Source organism: Phascolarctos cinereus, unplaced genomic scaffold (genome assembly GCF_003287225.1).
Source record: "Phascolarctos cinereus isolate Bilbo 61053 unplaced genomic scaffold, phaCin_HiC Scaffold_5;HRSCAF=322, whole genome shotgun sequence".
In the NCBI taxonomy this organism is placed as follows: domain Eukaryota; kingdom Metazoa; phylum Chordata; class Mammalia; order Diprotodontia; family Phascolarctidae; genus Phascolarctos; species Phascolarctos cinereus.
Window position 1 is genome coordinate 131,859,473 of NW_027555958.1, and position 24,620 is coordinate 131,884,092.

Consider the following 24,620-nt stretch of genomic DNA (forward strand, 5'->3'; position numbering starts at 1 on the left):
TAAGGGGAGTGGAGGCATTAGCAACAGTGGTAGCAGAGATTACGGCAGCAGCATGGCCAGTTTCACTAACAAATGCACTACATGCAAACTGAAGAACCTCTCCTGAAAATAATCTGTATGGTGAATGAATGTTTGTTGAATTTAATTGTCTTGTTTTACTCTCACTCATATCTGAGATCCTGGGAACATCTAAACCTGACCCATTTCTAGCTCTGATCTAAATTTGGGCCTGTATTTTATACAATAAAATAATATTCCAGAAAAGCATAACTTGACACAAAGTACCTTTAATTTTTACTTACTTTTCTCTTTCACATTATTTTATGTGGCTCATTACTAACAATCTAGCATACCTCACAATTCAGTAGTTACAAAGTACCACAGTATTCATAAGTAAAGTCTTCAATACTACCATAACATTTTTGCAAAAGCTTGTAAGTTATTGTTGGTTTTATTTTGCTTACCATATCTTGAAGATAGCTAGTGAGCCTCCTTCAATCTATTTTACTGAAAAGACCAAGTGAAAAGTTTAGTAAACTGAAAAACATTAGCTTCTGGAAACAAACATGACAGGCTTCCAATAAAAATGGTGTCTTCATTTTCCTTGGGGTTTCCAATCAGGAGAGGGAGAAAAAAAATTGTAATCTGATAGTTTATTGTACCTACATACACACATCAACAGACCACCTAGAAGATCTTACACTACTTGGAAAAATCTATAAAACTGCGTAACAGCATTATCATTGTTAAATATGCATATCTAGCTAAGACCACTGGAGTCCATTAAATCAGTGCAAATTAAAGAACCTGGCAAAGTGCCAAAAAGGTGAGATGCAAGAACAAAGCCCCTTTCCTGTCAAGTGATTTATGAAGACAGAGACACAGACATTGCTTTCACTGATAAGGCAGGTTTACTATGAGCTCTCTCCAGAAAGCCAGGCCAAAACACACCTTGTATTCAATCTCATTTGCTGTTTTTAGCTCCAAGCCTCCCAACTCAGCAATGGATGGAGAACTTAGAAGACCCAGGTTCTAGTTCTTCTTCTGCCATTATACATCTTGCTATGTGACCTTAGGTCAATTAACTGTTCTGGGCCTCAGTTTCCATATAAAGAGGGAGTTGAATCAGATGACATCCTCTAAGTCTGTTGGTGTACAATCCATGAGTCTACTCCCAAGTCTCCAAAACCCAGTAACTAAAATTAAATCTCAAAGCTCATTTCACTCTTGAACTAATAATAATAATTATGGAAAAGAGGATTCAAATGAATGAAATCCTTCACTAAGCTATCTTCATTAAATGCCAGATTTGTTTGGTATCAATATTCCATTAATTAAAAGTACTATTTCTTTAGTAACAAGTAGGCAAACATCAATAGCTAAGACTACCATTCCATTCCAACACAGAGGCCCTAATCCTTACATATGCATTTGTACTCATCATATAATACTATAATCCTCTGGAAACAACATACTACTATTCACTCTTATCCACCGTTTTGAGTGTAAACTAGAAAAAGAGGTACTAAAATGGACTAGCACCAAGACAATGGCACTTCCTTCTTTACAGCAATGTACACAATGAAATAAACTATTAGGAATAGGAATTTTATTTACTTTTGTCCAGACCTATGATTTCATCAGTGTAAGGAACTGCTGAATGGAAACTCTCTACCAACACAATCACAAACACATCTAAATTTCACGTTAGAGAGTTACACTGGGAACTCTCAAAGGACCGTGAGAATTTAAATGACTTGCCCACGGTCACACAGCTAGCATATATTAACAGGCAGGTCTTGCTATTTCTAAGGCCAGTCCTCCATCCATTATACCATTTTTCGTCTCATTAATTTTATAGGCATCAAACAAGATCCCCTGTTTCACTTTACTATTTCTATAAATCCTAAGCATTTTGTGGGGATGATAGGGATAGTTGGAAGTAGTGGCACAGGAAGAACAAATGCATCCATTTTTGATTCAATTTCCTTCAGATAGAAGAAAAAATGTGTCATTAAAAATAGTTCCTGCCAATTTTAATACATTCATATCATTAGTTTCCATATTACAAGGATTTCTTCCCCAACCCATGTCATTACAGGCAAAATCTCTTCTATTATAGCATACTCTAATATCTAGTTTTAAAAAATTTAATGAGTACCATTAGTAGAAATCATGGTCACAGCCTTAAGAAGCTGAAGATGAATTACCTAGAGAAAGCTGAACATTAAAAAGTGGGAAGCACTCTGATCCAGTGGAAAGTTAAGTGGGGTCACACACATAAGCAACCCTTTCTAATCGAAGTTACTGGGAGCCTCAGGGTATTTTTGTCAATGTATTAAGATAATAATTAAGTGGGATGAGGTTAAAGGGGATGAGAAATAGTTATTGCTGAATTAGAAAACAGATCTGGGAATAAATGACTCGGTTTAAGTCTCCTCTCCTTTCCTATCCTGTCATACAATAGCATATAACCAGGTACTATTATTACAGAGAGTAACTGTTATAAATACTTAATAAATAATAAAAGTGAGTTTTTAAAAAGAACTTGAGCAGAACTTCTTCATAGTGTGACTTTTTTTCAGAAACATATTAAAAAATCAATATTAGTTAGAAGTCATCCATTCAGATATGAAGATAACTTATTGTGTGTGTACACACACATCTATGTGTATAGAACCATTCTCTATCAGTTCGAATGTGATTTTACCTATACTGTTTCCATTAAAACGTTCCCAAGGTCATTAAGAAAGTACTTATGTGAACTATGATCACATGTCTCATTAAGATTCAAACACAGGTTTTCACATCTTTTCATAACAGAAGATTCTATATTGATTCAGATGGCCTGTCACTAACCACATCAAGCTATACAATGGCAAAGAGATCCCTAAGCACCAAAGTTTTTCATTCACTGTGAGCCAAGATCAAGACAACTCTTCAACTGGTAGCACATCCAGCCTGTAGCCGTTCAATAAGCTGATCAGCCTGCAAACATCAAGAAAGAAAGAAAAATGTCATTTGCTCTGCCAAATTATCCGTAGTGAAGGCTCATTATATACAAGCAAATGTGTTGTCTTTCCCTATAAAATGAGTTCAAAGAGAACAGGGACCGGCTTGCTTTTTTTCCCCAGTACTCAGAAGGTTTACTCTGCACACAGTAAGCATTTAATAAATGCTTTTGAATTCATTCCTATACAACTGAACTGGCTTCTGCTTACTAGAAAATTTGGTCAAAGTCCCCAAACTTAATGTAAATTGTTTCACATTGACAAAACAGGCTTTTACTGGATAGAATGCTGGACTTTGGAATAAGGAAGCCTTAGGTTCAAATTCTACTTCTGACTCTTACAAGGTGTGTGACCATGGACACATGGGCATATCATGTAACCTTTGCGAGCCTAAGTTTCTTCATCTATAATATATGGAAAACAATACCTGTAATGCCTACCTCACAGGGTTATTTTGAGCCTCAAATGAGACAATACAGGTTGTTTCAATGTCTTAGTGAAGTCTTAAGCTACTTAATTAGCTTAATAGCTATTATTAGCTATTTTATATATATATAATATAATATATATAAAATTATAAATTTTAAAGCACTTCATAGGTGTCAATTATTTTTCTTTCAAATTAACAAAGAAGTTAATATGTAATTAAAGGTGCAAGTCCAAACTTTTAAAATGCAAACTAAAACTTCTTTTCATTTTTAGAGTTTTCCCTCAACTATTTTATAAAATGTGGACTTTTCAGTACTTCTTGGTAGAATATTGGAGTATTCACTATTGTCTTTATTTTCTCTCAGAACCACTCTACTGCACATTAACAAATGCCCATTTGTTTCTACTCATTTTCTCCAAAGAATATAAAAAGGCTTCACTTTGTGAGGGAACGTGATTTAAAACCCTACAGATATCTTTTTAAAAACAAACTAAATAAAATCATTTGGAGAACACAATTTAGAAGATAAAAGTTGACATTTATAAAGTATGAGCATCCAGATTCCAGATACCATTTAACTTTTTAGCACTACATCAACCATATACTACTTAATGATAAATTAAGCAGGTACGGCCATTAGTCTTCACCAGGGGTGCCTAAAAGGTAACCCTAAAGATTCCAATCACCTCTTATATTTATTTGAGAAGCCAGAGGCCAGAGTCATATGACTAAAATAGCTGGGGCTTATTTTTCTCAGGCCTCAAGAAAGCTCTGCTAGTTTAGGCAGAGGACCCTGGGTCAGATATGACCACTGATGCTCACAGACTCTCCCTAACTAGCTTCCACAAAAACTAACCCATAACCTACCATTACAATCCCCCTCTACCCTTGGGAAAATTTTCTTAGTTCCCTTCCCTCTTTCCCCCAACATCACTGTGATGTGTTAGAGCAGACCCATCAGTTGGGAATAAAACTACTCAGAGGAGTGGAAGTTCTAGGATTTGGGAGGCAGAAAAGGGGCTGTTCAATCCTTTATCTCTTGACTCTTGGTAAGTCAACAATACTTACTGTGATGAACCAGTATGAATTGAGTCTATAAACCAATCTGGATAAGAAGCCCAGTTGATTGGCTGGTGCCAGCACATGAAGGTGCAAGTGGGCTATGGAGCAGAATGGAGGCCAGTGGAAACCCATTCTGAAAAAGAGGAGCAGAGAGTCAGGAGCTAACAAATTAATTTGGGACCATAATTTAACTCTATTAAAGGATTCATCTACTTTAAAAACATTGTCCTAGGGAGATGCCCTGAGGGTGGATTTGATATTCAAAATTAATTCTCCCAGAAAGCAGCTCATAGTAGCTTAGGACTTTTAAGGTCTTTAAAGATTCCATTTGTGCTCCTTTTATACATAAGACTTCTTCCAAAGCAGTGGTTCTCAAGCTTTTCCATGGTGGAGATTAGAATACTTTGGTTTAAAAAAAAATGGCAGAAATCTCATAGCAAAATTCTCTAAAATTGTTATATTAAATGCCTACTAACAAACAAGGTAAAGTTCATTGAGGGGGGAAAAAAGCTTGAGGTGTTTCAGGATTCCTTGCAGCACAATTTAAGAAATATCACTCCCATAATAAACCTAAAAAATAGAGCCATGAAAAACAATGGATAAACTCCAGAGTTGATCTATCATTCAATCAGCAGAGGGCACTCTTGTCTTTGTAAAAGCTGAGCCCAAGCCTTCTCAAGAACAATTTCAGCAGCTATTAAAAACACACACAGGTACACTTCATTTTAAGGAAAACACTATAGATCAACTATATGCAAAGATTTTACTCTGAAAATAAGGATTTGGTTTTAGGCGGTTGTTTTGCTCTGTAAGAGTTTACAATGTGTTTAAGATTACAAAAATTCTATTTATATACAACTTTAAAGGAACATATATAGTGAATAAAGGAATACACACATTCATAACAACTGTTCATCCATCCAACAACATAATAACAAATTTTTATAAAATGCCTACCACCTAACAATCCAAGCCACAAATGGTAGTTACAGGGCTGACAAGTGAGCAAGGCACACAGAACCGGTACTATGTCATCACAACGAGGTTTGTTTATACATCAATAATCACTACTAGAGAGGCTGTGGGAAAAACAGGCACACTAGCACATTGCTGATGGATCTAAAATTGGTCAAACTGTTCTAGAAGGCAATTTGGAATTACCCAAAATGAGTGACCAAATTCTCCTTACCCTTTGACCAAGAAATTCCACTAATAAGAACATTTCCCAAGAAGGTCAGACATGGAAAGGTCCCATATGTACCAAAAAATTCATAGCAGCACTTTTTGTTGTAGCAAAAATTAGAAACAAAGAGGGTACCTGTGAAGTTGTATCAATTTTGAGACATAACAGTAATGGAATATAATTGCACTATAATAAATAATGAACATGAGAAATGTCAAAGAATTAGGTAAGATCTGATATATGTATGAAATGATGTAGAACAAAAAAAAGCAGATTCAGAGAACAATATTTATAATGACCTCGATGGGGGGGAGGGGGATGTTTTGGTCCAGACCTAAATATAATAGGTAACTCCGAGTGAGGAAACACGCTTCCACCAATGCAGATCAGCAACTGACCAGTAATTAATATTCTCAGGGAGGTGCCTGGGGCACTGAGAGGTTTAACTGACTTATCTAGAAACACAAAGATAGCACGTTCCTGATGCAGGGCTTGAAGCAAAACCTTCCTGACTACAAGGCTGGCTTGTCTAGGTAACCCCACAAAGGAAAACAACCCTACAAGACAGCATACTGAAGATTAGCGTAAAGATCAATCTTGACTCCCTTATGCTCGAGTTTCCTAAACTATAAAATTATGAAGGCTGACAATTTCATCTCTAATGTCCCTTCCAGCTCTACAGCGATTGGTGTTTCTCTAAGGATGAAAATTATACTCTTGGTACAAAGGTATAAAATGTTGCACATGCTATCAACATGATCAGCTTGTTTTGCTCAATTGTTTTTCTTGGTTAAAGGGAAGTGGCCTATGGGACAAGATATTGGAAATAGCAATGTTAGAAATGAATAAAAAAGTTTTATTTAATAAACAAGCAATTCTCCTTTAGGAGGGGAAGAGTGGAGGCTATGGAGAGAAAACCCAGATGGCAATTACTGGAAGAAATTCACTACAAGGCAGAGCTTGCCATAAAACAGTAATAAATTGTTAATCTAATCTCACATTTCTATAGTACTTTAATGTTTTCGGAGCACAGGTATTTCCCATTTTTATGTCTGGATCAATTTTAACATCTCTCAAGCTTAGTTTTCTCAACTGTAAAGAGTAGGAGTAGGGCAGGGCGGGAAGGTGTGAGAGACCAAAAAAGAGGATTCATATGTATAAAAAAATTTTATAGCAGCTCTTTTTGTTATAGCAAAGAAAACTGGAAACTGAGGAGGTGCCCATTTATTGGGAAAATCAACAAATCATGGTATGTGAATGTAACAGAATATTACTGTCCTGTAAGAAAGGGACTGTTTCAGGTAAACCTGGGAAGACTTATATGAACTGATGCAGAATGAAGTCAGAAGAACAAGTTATAAAATAACAACACTGTAAAGAAAAACAATTTTGAAAGACTTAAGGGCTCTGAATAATGTAACGGCTAGCCATGATTTGAAAGAACTGATGTTTATATAAAGCATACTATTCACCTACTCAGAAAAAGGTGATGGATTTAAGGTGCCCAATGAGACAAGGATTTGAGTATATGGCCAATGTTTTGTTCTATAATGCCCATTTGTTACAAGGGCATTTTATTCTTGCTTTTCAATTTGGGAAGGGGAAAGATAAAAGGAGAAGGGAAGTAGAAGGGAGAAAAGAAGCTATTAATGGGATTACCACCCACACCCCAAAAAAGAGGAAAACAGAAGCCTAAAAGGGTCACAGCCATGCAGGACAGTTTTGAAAGTTACCTGTTGAATTTACTATATACCTAAAAGGAAAAGCAAGTATATATAATAAGAGTCACCATTTCATGTGCAGTGTTCTTTTCCTGTTGATAACTTGTCTAGGAAAATGTTCCTTTTATTATTAAGTTCAGAATAATGTTTTTAAAATATAAATATCAGGGCTGGGTTAGCTGCCCCTTGAGCTCTGAATCTATGATCCTATGATTAAAGGTACAACTCTGAATCCCAGAAACAGATGGCACATAACACTGTACCTTGTGTGTGTGTGTGTGTGTGTGTGTGTGTGTATGCACGCGCGTGCACACAAGTGTGAGAGACAGAGATAAAGAGAGACAGTGCAAACTCTCCAATAGATTAAGAACTCTTTAAGGGCAGAGAATATGTCTCACCGATATTTTTATCTTTTGCTCACCCTCCACCCCCTTGCCTTAGCAGCAAAGTGCTGCTCACACAGTGGGAAATTAATAAATGTTTATTCAACTGAATAGGGCTTCCAAAATATCTCATTTGGGTCTTTCTGTTGATATCTTGCAAAGTCAGAAGTTTCTGATATTGAAATAAAGTATGGGTTAGTGAAAATATTATTAAAAAAGCATTATGGTAGAATTTTGCATAAATTCTTACATTCATTCCTTTAGCAGTTATGTGATCAACTCCAATTCAATTATAGTAAAGAAATTAGTGAGAATACTACATTTCGTACAAGGTATGTACATTAACAACAAATTCTTACTATCAATTTCAGCTCTCAAAAGATAGATTTTCCATTTGAGGAACAATAGGTTGTCAGGTTTGCTTTTATTACCTGATGAGCAATAATCTTTTACAAAATTAATAATTCCCAATATGGTCATAGCTGGGTATACTCATACCTCACATCACTCAGGTCAGTGACGTTCTTCTGCTGAAGAACAGTTTTTCCAACAGTAACCATTTTCTCCACTGTAAAAAAGAAAAAGAAACTACCCTTAGCAAACACTAATATGTCAAGCATACTAAAAACACATGCTAATTCTTCTCTGTATCCTAAGTTTTCAAAAAAAAAAACTAATGAAGAAACCTAGAGAAAATGGAGAGATGACCTCAGCCAGTTTTTAGAGCACAAGTAACTTCTCCCCACACACAAAAAAATGCCATTGTTTAGGATCCTCATCTAACAGAAAGGAAAATAACTTTACTCAGAGAAACACTCACTGAGAGTCCAGATCAAAAATAAATTACGAAGGGAAAAAAATGTATTAGCCAGGGCCACTACGGACTTCACTTTTCATCAATAAAGGAAGCCCAGGTTCCACATAAAATTCATCTCCAAATGTGTCCAAACTAGCAGGATAATAATTAATGGCAACAATATACCATTAAAGGGTTTGGATGACTACTTAGGAAGCAAGCACATCAGGTAAAAATTAAGGCATCTTAACAAGTAAAATGCTGCTTGTCTGGTTTTCACAACATCATAAACACACGGAATTCCTTTTAGGTGAAAACATAACAGACAACCTAGGCTTCACCAGAATATTTCTTACATTCTAGTACAGCGATATGAAATAATCATAAAAATTAAAAATACAAATACACTAAATTTTCATTCTTCTGAATGGAAAAAAAGTTCTAATAACTAGGATTTGGGGGGAAGAAAGGTGAAGGAGAAGCATATTCAGCTCTCTGATGAGAGATTCAAAATGAAAAACAAGCATTCTGCTTTTAGAGACTGATTAAAAAACAAAATTTCAGGATATGCCCTAGGATCAGTTTAAATTCAAACCTATCTCCTATAATTTGAAAATCTACATGGCTTTTTAACCTGGGGTCTATGAATTTATTTTTATCTTGATATTTTGATAACTATATTCCATTATAATTGGTTTCCTTTGCAATGCTTTGTATTTTTAAGGCAGCTGGATGGCAAAGTGGCTACAGTTTTGGGCTTAAGAGTCAAGAAGACCTAAATTCCAATCCTGCTGTGTGACCCTGTTAAATCATGCAACCTCTCTCAGCCTCAGCTTCTTCATCTGTAAAATGTGAATAATAATAGTACCAAGCTCAGAGTTGTTATGAAAATCAAATGAGATAACACAAGTAAAGCACTTTGCAAACTTTAAAGTGCTATATAAATGCTGGCTATTATCATTTATTCTGTATTTAAAAACTTTATTCTGAGAAGGTGCCGATGACACAAAATAACTTAAGAACTCTTGACCTAGAGCAACATACAAACACCTGATACACTGAAAGATCCTAAACTGCCTTTTGGATCAAAGATTTAGATTTTATTTAATGTAGTTAAGTGTTTCTTGAAATCTAATTCCTTGAAAATAGTTACTACCTATTTTCAATGCTGGGATCAGCAGCCAGTCATCCTGCTTATTAAATTAAGCAGAAAGTCATATTTCCCAAACAATGCATACAAACAGAATTTATTGTGAAAACTGACCTATGATGAAAAAGTATTTAGACTAAACAATCGGATCATCTTTCCATATTTTCAGAATATAACAAAACAGTCAACTTATAATAGTTGCTAAAATGGATTACATAAAATACCTCTATTCGCTATCAACCTGCTGCCACTCTGTAGACAAAAGAAGTTTTATAATAAACTGATCTCTAACCCAGTGATGATGACCACAAACACGAACCTGGAACCTTTCTCTTTTTTTTTGTTTGTTTGTTTGGTTTTGGCTAGGCAATGGGGTTAAGTGATTTGCCCAGGGTCACACAGCTAGTAAGAGTTATGTGTCTGAGGCTGCATTTGAACTCAGGTCCTCCTGAATCCAGCCCAGTGCTTTATCCACTGAGCCACCTAGCTGACCCAACCTGGAACCTTTCAGTAAAAATAAAGAAACACTAGCAGTAAATACTGGAGAAGAAAATGGCACACCATCCCAGTATCTTTGCCAAGAAAACCCCAAATGTCACAGAGTCAGTCACAATTGAAATGACTCAAGAACAACAAAAAGCATTAAATCTGGTCCCAGTGAATTCAAAGAGGCCCAGAGCTTGGTAGAGAAGCAAGATACTAGTTACAGATTAGGCCCACTTTTCAGGGAGGCATCATGATAGCACTAAGCACCTGGTCTAAAGACAGGGGCGCTGGGTTTGACACATAAGACCTGGGGCAAGTCACTAAAACTTCCTTGAGCCTTAGTCCTTATCTATCAAATAAGGGGACTAGACTGGGTGGCTTTTGAGGATCCTTTTAACTCTTACGTCTATGATTCTATGATATTCTGATGATCAGAATAGCTCTAAGACATTATGCAGGTACCTTCTAGAATCCAATCCAATTTGTTTCTCATGCAAGGAATCTTAAAATAGTTAGCCAACTGATCCCAGGCTCTGATAAGAATAATCACAGCAAACTCTGAGCCCAAGTAACTTAAGGTATAAAAGGTTACGGTGTAAAAAGGCAGCAGAACTGGAAGAAAGCTTAATCTATCATAAATTAGACCTAGACTTTCACCTATAGCAAAAGTTGATCACTAGGTCCCAAATTCCACAAGGTTCTAGTGTTTTAGTTACCATGGATTTACACTATGAGCTCAAAAGGTAAATGTAGTGAACTAGGTTCAGTATAGAAGGAAGGAAATAAGCATTTATTAAGCATCTCCAATCTGCCATGCACTGTGCTAAGTGCTTTACAAATATTATCTCATTTAGGCCAGTTTGTGATCGTATATCACATAGAGCCAAGCCATACCACGACATTTCAAATAAAACTAATATTGCTTTTCTCTAAAACTTCCAATCCAAGATGACATCACCATAAATGATATTATTGAAGTCTCACCTAAGGGTACATCTTCTTTCTTTAGGGTTTTGCAGTTTCCAATGTGCTTCTTTGGCACCACAAGATAATGGTGTGGAGCCCCAGGTCTGATGTCTTGGAAGCAAACCAGGTCTTCAGGCTAATGGAATAAAACATCCATTTTCTTTTGTTATTAAATTAATCTTTTAAAAGCATTTCCTGATTCTGAGGCACATGATCAACAAGATGGCAGAGTAGACATTTTCCTCTGATCTCCACAACCTCCAAAACGTAAATTATGTGCCAAAGATAAATTAAGTTCAGCTGTTTCTATGGTCTAGGACACCCAGAATCCAAAAGAAGGAAAAAAAAATAAGAAAAGAAAGGAAAAGAAAAAGAAAGAAAAACAAAATAACACCCCCTAGGAACTAATACTCATTGACCCTAAGCTCACTTTGCATTGTTCCCCTACCTCCCAAATGCTTCCAGCAGTGAAGCCGCACTAGCAGACCCAAAAACAGGACACAGACTCATATCAAAAGCCATCCCAGTCTGCCCTCCCTCTTTCTAGTACTGTGGAGACATTACAGAAGTCTGGGTCCCAACATGAGTTTGACCATAGCCTTGGGAACAAAAGCATTTTAGGGGTTGCAATCCAGAAGCACCAGCACTACAAAACTCTGAACTGGGTCAGAGAACTGAGGAACAGAAGGAGTGAACAAAAGGTCACCAGGGCAGGAAACTATGGTAGCGAGTGCTCCCAAGCCTGAGGGGAGAGCACAGCTTCCAGCCAGGGCCAGTTCTGACTACTCAAAAGTCAGCTGGGTCAAAGACCTAGGCTTTTGAAACATAAATTGCCCAATATGGAAGGAGGCTAACATGTTTGGAGATCCAGTCTGGCAGGAAGCCACAATCAGAGGGGAGGGAGTCGGGAAGTGAGTGATAAGGAAAATAGAGAGGGAAGACTGAAAGTACCAAAGATCCCAGGAAGAAGATAACTCAAAGACCTTGAACATTAACAGATAAATCAACAGGAAAAATAGTAACAGAAAGAAATATGGCCTCCAGATCTCATAAACAAGTTCAGGTATTTATGAATAAATACTTCAAAATAAAAGAAAATGATTCAACATTTGATGAGACTGAGGAATTTGAGAACATGGAACCACAAAATGATATTTCTGAGTAGTTTAAATAAGAATTATAAGAGCTGAATTTGTGTCCTACACAGCAAAAATAATCAACGGAAAAAAACCCTGAATCTGCAAAAGCAAGCATCACCAAATTAATACGGGGGGGGGGAAGATTGGGAATGCGTATACACAGAAGTGAAGAACAACCTAGAAGAAGAGAAGCAAAAAAAAAACAAAAACAAAAATAAAAATACAAAAAACCCCAACATGTAAAGAAAATGTCACTATGTAAGCAAAACATACAGAACTCAAAGACAGGATGTGCAGTGACAACCTAAAGATCATAGGTCTCCTGGAAGAACACAACACAATAAATTGACACCACAATGAAGAGAATAATAGAAAAGAATTTCCCAGAACGTCTGAACGTGGAAAATGAAATTCCCTTTAAAAGAATTCACAGATTGTCTCCAGAATAAAACCCAAAGCTACAAACTCCAAGACACAGAGTGGTTAAATTTAACAATTCAATACAAAAACAAGTTCTGTAAGCATTTCCTAATGCTGTTTTGGCACTGCCCAGAAACTATAAATCTCGGTTTACTGGAAGTGGTACTTAGGTGAAAACTGAATAATGCCAGTTTCACTCAAAGCAGGTTTCAGAATTATACAGACAATTTCTATAAAGAAAACAGGAAAACTAGTTTCATGGGACCTTCATTTATCCCAGTGAACAAGAAGACTGATTATAAAGTCAATTCACAAAAAGGAATCATGAAAAAAAAAACCAATCATAAGATGGCCCAGTGCCACTTCATTATCAAGGATTTCATAGTTCATGTTTTCCTCTTTATTGCTAATGGTATATGTGTTTTCTCTGACTCAAAATCACATTTTAAAGTTCTGGTTATCATAACATAAAAAGCAATGACTTTTTTTTCTTTTGCATTTTACTTTCTCTTAATTAAATCTTTTCTTCCATTATAACAAGAACTTTGTACTCTATCTGGCAGTCATTGATCTAAGGGTTACAGTTTAACTTCTTTTGGGGGGGGGGAATAAGTTTACAATTACTATTTTTCTGGTTTACTTCCACAAGCCATTCAAAAGACTCTCATCACCTTCTGAAAAGTATATACCAACCAATCAAAAATAGCCTTCCCTCCATTTTTTTGTGCTTAATGAGATCCAGGCATAACCAATAGATAGCCTGCATACTCTGATGGTATACTCAATTAAGAAGGCCTCCAACACACTGGGTGGATCCCTTGTGGTTCTATTATGGGAAAGCAAAGATAAGAGTCACACCAGATGAGCAATGAGCCTACAATAACCACATCAAGGAGATCACAGATATGTTATCACGCATTAAATATACATGGCATTGCTATATACAACAGACCTCAATGTAGCCAAAAATTAGCTTTGATTGGCCAATACAGTAAAAGTGTTTTTGCTCTTATAGGATATTCATTCATTCCTCTACTAAGGAAGATTTTATTCCCCCATTCATTTAATTAGACATTAACTGAGCAACTATCGTGTATCACATGTAATACAGGCACAGAGGGTGGTACACAATTTAAAAAGATATATTTTGGAGGCGTGACCAACGTGTAATTTGTTCTAATTGACTATGCATGTTTGTTACAAAGGTGGTTGTTCTTGTTCTTTTTTTCAATCAGGGTGGAGGAGGAGAGAAAACAGTTTTTGTTCATCAAAAAAAATTAAATCAAATTTCAAAAAAGAAAAGACATGCATGGTTTCTACCTTCACGGAGTTCAGAGTATAGGAAATGGAATCAACTTATATTATCCTTTTCTCTTTTATAAAATTAAAATTTAATTCAATGCCCATGAAAATAACACAAGTAACAACCTTTCTGAATGAACATCTTCCTAGAGTCACCTATTTGCTACTGGGTTTCTTTTCCCACAGTCACTGTGTAACTTTAAAACAAAATACTAATAAGGGAAAGCAATTTCACTGGCTAGCAAACTTAGCTTCAATGAAAAAACCATGAGAAGTGCTAATGTCCTTTGACCCAGCAATATTACTAAGAGGCTTTTACCCTAAGGGGTAAAGGGGGAGGGGGGGCTATCAATTGGGAAATGGCTGAAAAAATTATGCTATATGAATGTAATGGAATATGACTGGGCTATAAAAAATGATGAAAGAATGGTTTCAGAGAAACCTGGGAAGACTTGTATGAAATGATACTGAGAGAAACTGAAGAGAGCCAGGAGAATAATTTATGATTACAACATTTTGAGGACAAACAATTCTGAAGCAGTTAAGAATTATGATTAATGCAATGACCAACCATTACAATGATGATGATGCATGCAACCCACATTCTGACACAGGGTTGGACTCGATGCAAAGTGAGACATATATTTTTGGAAATGGCTTACGTGGGAATTTGGTATGACTACATATATTTGTTAAAAAGGTATTGTTTTTTCATTTATTTCAATGGAAAGGAGGAGAACATAAAGAGAGAGAGAAAATAAAAGTCTGTTAATTTTTAAAAGCACAAAAAAAAGATGAAAAAGGAAACACCATGATTAGGCAAGTACTATGTTCCACATAGATTCTCCTCTAAACAAAACAAAAAACACTCCTGCCCTGCAGTGGGTTTCAGAGAACGGGCTCTTTGTCTTGCCGTTCCAACCTCCAGCAAGCGGCAAGAATGGAAACAGGAAAAGACAGCAAAAATCCAAGTATTAAGTGTTCCCTCCTGTCTCATGACTGCAGCAAAGAACCCAAAAAAGATTGTTAAAATGAGTGTTAGGATATCAGCTGAAGTGTCATCTACTTTTAGAACACCTGTACCTGAGACACCGTTTTGATGATACTGAGCCACCAATTAAAACAGCTTGCTCCATCATGGCCACACTCCCAGGGCTCCATCCCTCCACTCAAATTCCTCCAAATATTAAAATGTTAAGGGTACATTGTATCTGTTTTTCCTTCTGAATTTAGGAGGCATTCAGAGAAGGGTGGCAGAGGAGTACTATTCCATATTCCAAATAATTATGGAAATCTGTGTAAGGGTGCATAAGACTTAGAATTAAAAGACCTGGGTTCTAGTCCTGATTTTAATATTTATTCTCCAGATGAACCTGGGGCAAGTCACTAATGTCACTAAGCCTCAGGTTAATTACCTATGAGAGAAATAGAACTTTCATTACATAGGAGATGAGAAAGTAAAAGAGGGCTTACCTGCCTTCAAAAAGTTCAAAGCTCCAAACCCAGATGAACTATAACCTCTGGTATTGAGAAAACTGTTAGGTATGATTGCTGGGTTATGGTTAGTGATCTCTAAAAATGTGGGAGAATGGGGGCAATGCCTCAGAACTGGAAAAGAGGAAATGTTATCTCAATTAAAATAAAAGTTTGATCTCATTCTAGAACATCATATTAAAGGGAGGGTTAGGGGACATCTAGAATAGGGAGTAATGACTACACATGCCAAACTAGACCAAACTGCAATCAAGGAAATACTATACCTTAATTTCAACAAAACACTATCTCATGTTACCCTTATAGGAAAGCTGGAGAAGATATAGCCTGGATAGAGAAAAACAGACTTAAAGAGCAGTCATAACAGGACAAGGCCAACTTGGAGCGAAATCTCTTTAGCGGAATGCCCCAGGGATCTGTCTTTGGCCTACCCTGTTGCGCTCTTTTTTTAAAAACAATAACTTGAATGAAAGCAAAGATGGAATGCTCATAAAATTTGCAGGCAACCCAAAGCTGAAAAAGATGGCTAAAATACTGGATGAGAATCAAGATCCAAAAAAGATCCTACCCAAAAGAATGGGTCAAAATTAGCAAGATAAAACTCAACAGGCATAAATGTAAAGCCCTACATTTGTAGTCCCCTCAAAAAAAATCAGAGAGAAGTATGGCAGTTTATATGAAATAGGTCTGCAAATTTTAGTGGACTTCAAGCTCATTATGAATCAACAACTTGACAGCCAAAGCCAAAAAAGAACTAATTTATTTGTTCTTAGGCAACACTGAAAGCTATAATATCTAGACTATGAGAGATGATAGTCTCACTGAATTCTGCCCTGGTCAGCCACATCTGGCATAATGAATTTTAAGGTACTGACATTTTGAGAAGCAGCATGGTATAATGTATAAAATGCTTTTCTAGGAGTCTAGAAAACCTAGGTTCAAGTCCTGATTCTGACACATATTGGCTGTGACCCTGGACAAGTCAACTGATCTCTTGGTTGCCCTACCCAACTCTAAGGCTTTAGGTTGCAAAGAAGGTACAGACCTGCTGTACCTTCTCAGATTAGTATAGGGGGCTCCCTTAACAAGAATTCCCCAAACCAAAGAAATCCCAGGTCTAGTGCCATTCCTCATTCCCAAAGACACTTTAAGAAGTGCACTGACAAGATGGAGCATATTCAGAAGTAGAAATCAGGATGATGAGGACGAGAAACCATGACATATAAAGGGCTGACCACGGAAAAAGTAGGATGTTTAGCCTGAACAGTAGAGACTTAAGGGAGCCATACAAGACATCTAGAAGAATTTGAAAAGCTTTAATGCAAAAGGATTGAACTTGTATTACTTGGTCTCAAAGGGTAGGACTAAGAACAATGAAAGGAAGTTAAAAAGAGACAGATTTAGCTTTGATTTAAAAGAAAACTTCCTAATACAGTTGTACAAAAAAAACAGAATGAGCTGCCTTGGGAGGTGGTAGGTTCCCCTGTATTGCACATCTCCAAGAGGAAGCAGAATAACTATTTTGTCTGGCATGTTGCTGAGGAGACAGCTGTTTAAAACTAGTTTGGATCAGATGGATTTTGAGGTGGCTTCCGCTTTGAGGTTCTGTGACAACCCCCTGGATAGCTGGGAAGAAATCATTTCTTAAGCCTTAAAGCACTAAGTGTGGTTATTATGTAAGAATTTTTCACCCTCTTCTTTCAGCGCTTTCCAGCTGAAATGCAAATGATGTGATTTAGATCTTAAATGGCATAAAAAATGGTATAAAACAGATCCAGTGATCTGATGTTGCACTGTTGTAATTCTCCACAGAGAATTCATTAGAGCGTGTGAGCAGAAATAGCACATTATGAAATGGTATGGGTGGATCACACGATTATTACAGAACCAAAGCTCAAAAGGACTTTAGAAGCCATCTAGCCCAATCCCCTCATTTTATAGATTAGGAAACTGAGGCACTGAAAGTTTAAGTAACTCAGTTCTTTCAACTGTACTACAGTGGCTACCACTGACGGTGCCATGGAAAGGAGTAAATACATCCATGAGATTACAGAGCCACTGAATTAATGTACCAGACTCCCCTATTATCTGAACAAAATTCATAGGAAGTGCTTGCTGGTAGCTGAGAATACAGTTGGAAAACCATTAGTCTGAGATGGTAAAAACAAATAGTTTAAAATTAGTAGAGTGAAGGCATAATTTTTTTTTAGGATTATGTATCTAGCCTATTAATCTAAAGACTATAGAAGAGATCTTTACATGGAACTCTTAAAAATTCACTGCCATACATGGAGTCAGTCATTTAACAAGCATTAAGCTACTATTTTACTATGTCCAATACAAAGAAAGTTAGTGCCTGCCCTCAAAGAGCTTACATTCTAATGGAAGAAGGGGTAGGGGTGGTGGAAGAAGAGGAAAGAAAAAACACACTCCAGAACAGGGACCCAGTAGAAAGTCTGGAATAGGGGAAAGAATGAGACAAGGCAGGCCAGGGAGCTCTCCTTAAGTGGAGGTTCTAGGAGGAGCCATCCAATCAGAGGGAAAGGCTGCAAGGGCAGAGGGTACTTCCTACAAATGGCAGAGTTTTGGAAGGACAAAAAAAAAACCCAAAGACTATGAAATATAAAGGAGAAGGCCTTCATATGCAAAACAGAAGTTCCTTATCCTAAAAATGTCAGTGGCTTGAATAGATCAATTGCATATGAAAAGGCCAGGAAGACAAAAACTTAACTCAAGAACACAAACTACATTCATACCTTTGTCCCTAATCACTCTTTTGCATGAGATCCCCAAAAGGATGCCCAAAGACAGCTGGGGAAGTAGGACTGACAGAATTAGGCCAAATCAGCTCCAAATGAGGTCCAGTGCCTTAGGGAAGGCAGAGGCTTTTAAACCACAAAAGATGGTCATCAGAAGAGGCTAGACCCTACTTCCAGTCAGAAGACAAGCAACCTTAGAGCTGAAATTCTGAAGGTGTCAAAGGGAAGAGGCTTCTGCCAAGCCTAAGCTAAATGTTATTGACCACAGTGAAAAAGCATTGTAGCACTCCAACTGAAGAGTACTTATTATTACCCAGCCAAGATAATGGCTGAGGTGGGAAAAAAAATACAGCTGCCTATCAAAATGGGAGCCCAGAGAGTCTAGTCAAAGATTCCAGAAGAGATTCCCTGCCCTGAGAAAAGCTCAGCAGGTACCCAGTAGCATGGCTTGCCCATTCGGGTCTAATAGCTAATGATAGCAAAAAAGTGTACATCCTAGTATAGCATAGCCTGGTTAGGAGTTAACAAGGCTGCCAAAATGACCTGTTTGATCCAGCCAATGCTTCTCCCTACTTGGAGCCGACCCGCTAAACAAGTGAATAACTCATCTATCACTACTGCCATACCTCACAGTCAATCTTGTGAAGACTGCATTAAAAGAAAGGGCATCAAAGACCTGCAGTTCTAGAGTTCTGAGTTCCCTAGCATGAATATGTTCCCTTCACATCTACCTCTCTATAACCATACTTTAAGTTTGTGTGGACAGCATACCCTGGTGTTGGGACAAATGCTTTGTAACCACTTTTCATGCTATGCCATCAGTAAATTGCCTTCAATAAGGAACTAAGTTTACTGGCTGGGATGTATATATACTAATGTGGGCTCATGAGCTAGTTTACTGGCTGGGATGTATATATGCTAATGTGGGCTCATGAGCTAGTTAAATGGTTAGTACTCACGGGTTTACCCCTAGAACTCTGAAAGCAAGAACAAGCCAACCTGACAGTGTGAACGCACCCATAAGAAGGTGTTAGTTTACCCACACCCACAGGTTATCATTGCTTTCCTTGGTTTTAACTCTAATTCAACTGAGCCACTAAAATACGACATATGTAAACAAAAATAATTGTGTTTTAGAGAAAGCTGGCAGATAGCAACAATAATATAGAAGGTTTTAGATCAATGTAACCTGAGGGCAGTTTAGCACTGCAATATTATCCTGGCTAGATTCAGGTATAGTCAAGCAGAAAAACATGCTTAATTTTGCCTAAGCATTTCACGGTTTAGAATATTTAAACTGATGCTTGATTTCTTCAGTGAAAGAAAGATCTCTGCTACCTAGACTACTACGTATCACTGTGGTATTGATATGACTCTAAGTCCTCAAAAGTTTTGCCAACAGAACCTCTGGCAAGTTCTACCCACCTGGAAAGGCATCTATGCTGTACAACGGACTGTGATCATGACAGACAGGGACCTACATTATTTTAAATGCAGAAAGCCTCATTAACAGGATATTGACCACTCTGGGTTTAAAAAGGCAAAATAGATCCAGAATGTGAAGAAGTATCATCTCTATTTATTTCTTCAACAAATTTTTCAAGATTCGGGTGATCCCAAATACTTCTGAGCATCACTTCATCCAACCTCATTAGTTGCAGGTATACTTCATTTTAATCAAATGATATGATATTTCACTTATAAATTATAAATTAAGATCACATATTTAGTATTGTAAGGGGCCTCAGCAGTCTAGTCCAACCCCCTCATTTTAGAGATGAGAAAAACAGAGGCCCAGAGAAGTGAGGTGACTGGTCCAAAGTCACACATACAGTAAGTTTAGGAGAAAGAATGTGAATGCAGGTTCTCTGACTCCAGAGCCCATGCTTTCTGTCCTCTCTATCACTACTGCCTACTTCACAGAATTACTTTATATAAAAGTACTTATCTTCTTTACAAAAGGATCTACTAGTTTTCATTCTTTTAAATGGTGAACTCATACTACTGGCGGGCCAGTTGCTCCTCCTTGGTTTTCGAAGAGGACCAATGACATCAGGACGGCTGGGTAATGTCTTGAGTTGTGTGTCAACTGGATTTAAGTGAGGCAGTGCTGCACAAAGTTGTGAGCCTCACACTCTCTCCCTCAGTCACTTAAGTCCAGTGGCAAGAATGTAATCATGGTATATGAAATAGCTCATGCACAGATTATGTGTACAACAAACATAAGTTGAATTTAGTAGGGGGGGGGGAAGCTTAATGAACTCACCATGGCATTTTAAATAACTCATCTCATAGGTTTCTTTTCAGGACCACATCTATCTTTTAAAATAAGGGGGTATATATCCTTTATTCATAGGTACAAATTGCTATTTACATATTTCCATTATATGCTTTATAAATTTATCCTGTGTACTTTTAAAAGAAGGGATTATCTGCAATTTTTCCTTTTCCTCAGGCCAGTACACTCATAATATGTGAATCCTTGATCTTTGTTTCATCATTTCCAAACATCTGACTAGCCCAATATGAGCTGTGAAATGGACTCCTGATAGAATAAGTGGAGAATGATATGAAACAGAAAAATAAATAATAGGAAATAATAGAATAAATAATAATAGAATAAAATAATAATATTAAGAATAAATAACAGAAAAGAAACAACCCTTAGAGCAAGCCAACACGTTCCAAGTTTGCTTTAAGTTACCTGCCAGTGATTTTGGCTAGATTAATACAGAACGAATACTAGAGATTTAAAAAATAAACACACAAAAAAAGTAAACAACCAGCTCTGGAATTTTATTAGTCTAAGCCAAGGAGGATAAATTCTACTGGTCTTCACAGTCTCCACAACATTAAACGGGAGTTTGCATTTCCTTGCCTTTCCTAATTAAAACCAGAGGAGTAAATGATATTGGGTAACAGCCCTACCTTTCACTGGATCTCACTGATTAGCTGGGAAAGTGAACTGGAAGAAACCTCTCAGATCCCCATGTCAACCCTCTCAATTTAGAGATAAGGACACTGAGGCCCAAGGAAGTGGAGCCAGTTTCCCAGGGTTATACCAGGAATAAACTGAGCCACGTCCTCTAACTCTAAATCTAGCACTCTTTCTATAATCTTTTCAGAGAAGTCAGCATTTACTTTAAACATTTTGCCAGTTAACTTTCAACAAAAAAGGAAGCACAAATACAACTATTTAATGTTTTAAATGCAGGTAAAAATGCACATCAATTTGTAAAATGTTAAGCCTATTACACTTTTACTTCCCCTTGTTCTTTGTCTCTCCATACACCTGTATGTGGGTAATGCTCTAGCTGTCTGCCCCTCATAAAACTTTATGTCTTTCCAAATTTCCTTTCATAGAAGGAAATAAAATGATACAAAATTTATATGGAAGAGCTGGAGGGATGGGGTCAAACTTTCACAATCAGGTTTTGATTATACCATAAAATCAAAACTGACACTGAACAAAACAATAAAAAAGCTAAACAAGCAGAAGAGACAATCTAGAATTAGACCAAAGGGATTCAACAGATGAGTGTCTGAAAAACCCAAGGATTACAAAACACAGGGCAAGGGACCAAGAGAAACTTATAAAAATTGGTAGAATTGGATCCCATATAGAATTTTCTCCATTTTTCTGTAGCACCACATAATACCACAATGGCAATTAGATCCATTATTTAAATAGCTTAAAACACATCACAAAGCATCAGGAAAAAAATGATACATTTGTTGAAATTGTGGTGAGAAGGAAGGTTTTTTTTCCTAATGGAAAATTAGGAAGAAATTATAGGAGACAAAAGAAATTTTATTATGTAGAAATAAGATTTTCACATAAAAACAAAATTCCAAGTAAAAAAGAAATGGATTAGAAAAAAATCTTTGCACTGAATGTACAGCTGATAAAAATATGAATTCAAAAATCTGTAAGAAATTCACACATATTTATATGTAAAAAACTTTAAACAGGCAGTGCTGGAAGGAAATTGTTAATAATCACCTAAAAAAATATTTGAATGCTTAAAAAATTACATGCAAGTCAGAATGGTGAAGTAATATATATATCCATCAAACTAGTAAAGATAATTAAAATTATAAAAATTCAGTATTGGTAGTATTGTGGGCACACTGGCTGTAGCATTTATTACAGTGTGGGTGGAGCAAAGAACTGGTGCAATCTTTCTGAAAAGCAATGTGGCAAACTACAGTAAAGGTTACCAGACTGAGAGCACCCTTTGAACCAGTAACAGTAGGTAAATACCCTAATGATGTTATTTAAATTTTTTTTAAAAAGGCCCTCACTGTGCAAAAAGATAAAATTTGGGGAAAAAAACTCCCACAAAACTTCAAACAGTCCATAGGTACAGCTACTGCAAACAGCAGCATAACTTCATCTTGTTTCAATAGAACAGATCAATACCCTTTGAAATTACCAAAATAAATAACATGAAAGAGTTAAGAAAGCAGAATCAGAAGAACATACACATCCACTACCACTATTACTCAGTATTAATAAAAAACCAAAAAAAAATTTTTTTAAATATTAGATATCAGAAGAGGACACAGAAGTAAAGGAGACATTTTTGTTAAAGTATGTATATACACATATATAAATAATAAATAAATAAATAATAAACATTTGGGATTGTGTGTGATTTCATTTTTATTTTATTTGAATGTTCTGTTTGATGATCACTAAGTTTACAATCTATTTTTAAAAATTAATTTTTATTTCTTGCCTCTTTTGTATCCCCAGCATTTAGCACTGTGCCTGGCACACAGTGGGCGCTTAATAAATGTTTGTTGATTATTTTATTATGCCATTTTCATTGATATGCCACATATTCTTCCATCCACAATGCTGGGTGACATTTATGCAGTGTACAATCCTCTGAAAGGAAAAACAGTAAGCAGACACTATTTAAACAAAGCTTTCCTCCTTGTTAACATCACACACCATTTTATTTTCTATCAGTGATATCCTGAATACACTATACTTAAGAGACTAAATATTGAAGATACTAAAGCCATTTTGTAAACAGAAATGAAGGCGTCCTTAATACACAAAACACCTTTTTTGTAAAAGCGATCCTTCTTTTTGAAAGACTTGACAAGAGGATGGGCAGCCAGACCACAGCTAGCCAGCGGTTAGTGAATTACCTTCCAACAGCTGGACCCCCCAGCTCGGGGGACATACGCCAGTCTTCCCTGCACCCCCAAACTGGGATCGGGGGTCCAAGTTTGTGCCAGGCCCTCCCTGCAAAGCCCCCAGCCCAGCACACTGACACACGTGCATAAACGTAAGCGCTTAGAGATCGTGCCGGCTCTGCCAGAGGAGCAGGTGTACCTCCCTCCCCGCCCCCAGCTGACCTCGCAGGGCAGCAGTTGGGTGCCGGGCTCCTCCCGCCGAGCGATCCGACAGAACACGCACTTGGGGTCGTAGCCCTCTCCGGTCACACAGGCGGCCGCCCCTTCGTCCACGCCAGAGTCGCTCGCGGCGGGCTGAGAAGGTGGCGAGTCGCTGCTGGGGATCGCCTGCTCCCCGGCCATGGCTGCGGCCCACGGCTGCCCGGTGCAGCTCCGAAGCTGGAGGAGGCCGCCGCAGAATCGGCCGCGGCCCCGCCCCCGGCCCCGGCCCCGGCCTGGCTCTCTGCTCAGCCACGCCCCTTACCGGGCTCCGCCTCCTCAGGCGGCGCGTGGCGTCTCTACCCACATCCGCGTGAGGGCTGCCTCTGTTAGGGGACGGGGTAGGCACTCAAGGAGGGCTGCCCCCTGCTGGGGCCGCCGAACCTCCAGAGTCACCCACTGTTCTGGTGCGGAGAATGTCGAGGGCCCCAGAAATGAGGTCACCAAGGAGAGTGGAGTCCGAAGGAAACAGCGCTGTCATCTTCCTAGAACTGGCCGTAATGCACCAGATTGGGGATGTGTCTCTGCCCTGTTCCCTAATTTGTTTTTTAAGTCTTGGGCATTTGGCACAACAAACTTCCCAATTGTATTACCATATAACATAGCAATTTCAAATTCAAAAAAATTGGGGGCGGGGGGAGAAGGTTTGTGAAATTTTTAACAGGCCTGTCGATTTATGCAACTGGCATCAGGAGGATTTAAATTCAAGACCCAATTTCTGAAATTGTTTTCAGTACACATGCTTTCCAAGGCTTTACCCTTATTACTAAAAAATAATTAAGATTAGTAAATAAAAATGTAATACTAATTCCTTGTTAAACAAAATTTTATTAATAATAATTAATTTTGAAAATTCTACTTCTTTGAGAAGGTGAGGTCGCACAGGTGTCGGATTTTGCGTATGTCATA

The 24,620-nt window shown here is 37.5% G+C and overlaps 1 protein-coding gene across 1 annotated transcript; it reads right to left on the reverse strand.

The window, feature by feature from the left end:
• Nucleotides 1–271: 271 nt before the first annotated feature.
• Nucleotides 272–23,955, reverse strand: HINT3 (histidine triad nucleotide binding protein 3). The gene is made up of 5 exons (XM_020986987.1): nucleotides 23,676–23,955; nucleotides 11,207–11,324; nucleotides 8,289–8,358; nucleotides 4,510–4,636; nucleotides 272–2,988 (listed from the first exon to the last, which is right to left on the reverse strand). Exons 1-5 carry the CDS (start codon nucleotides 23,853–23,855, stop codon nucleotides 2,941–2,943), a joined length of 543 nt encoding a protein of 180 aa, XP_020842646.1. The 5' UTR covers nucleotides 23,856–23,955; the 3' UTR covers nucleotides 272–2,940.
• Between the last annotated feature and the right edge of the window lie 665 nt (nucleotides 23,956–24,620).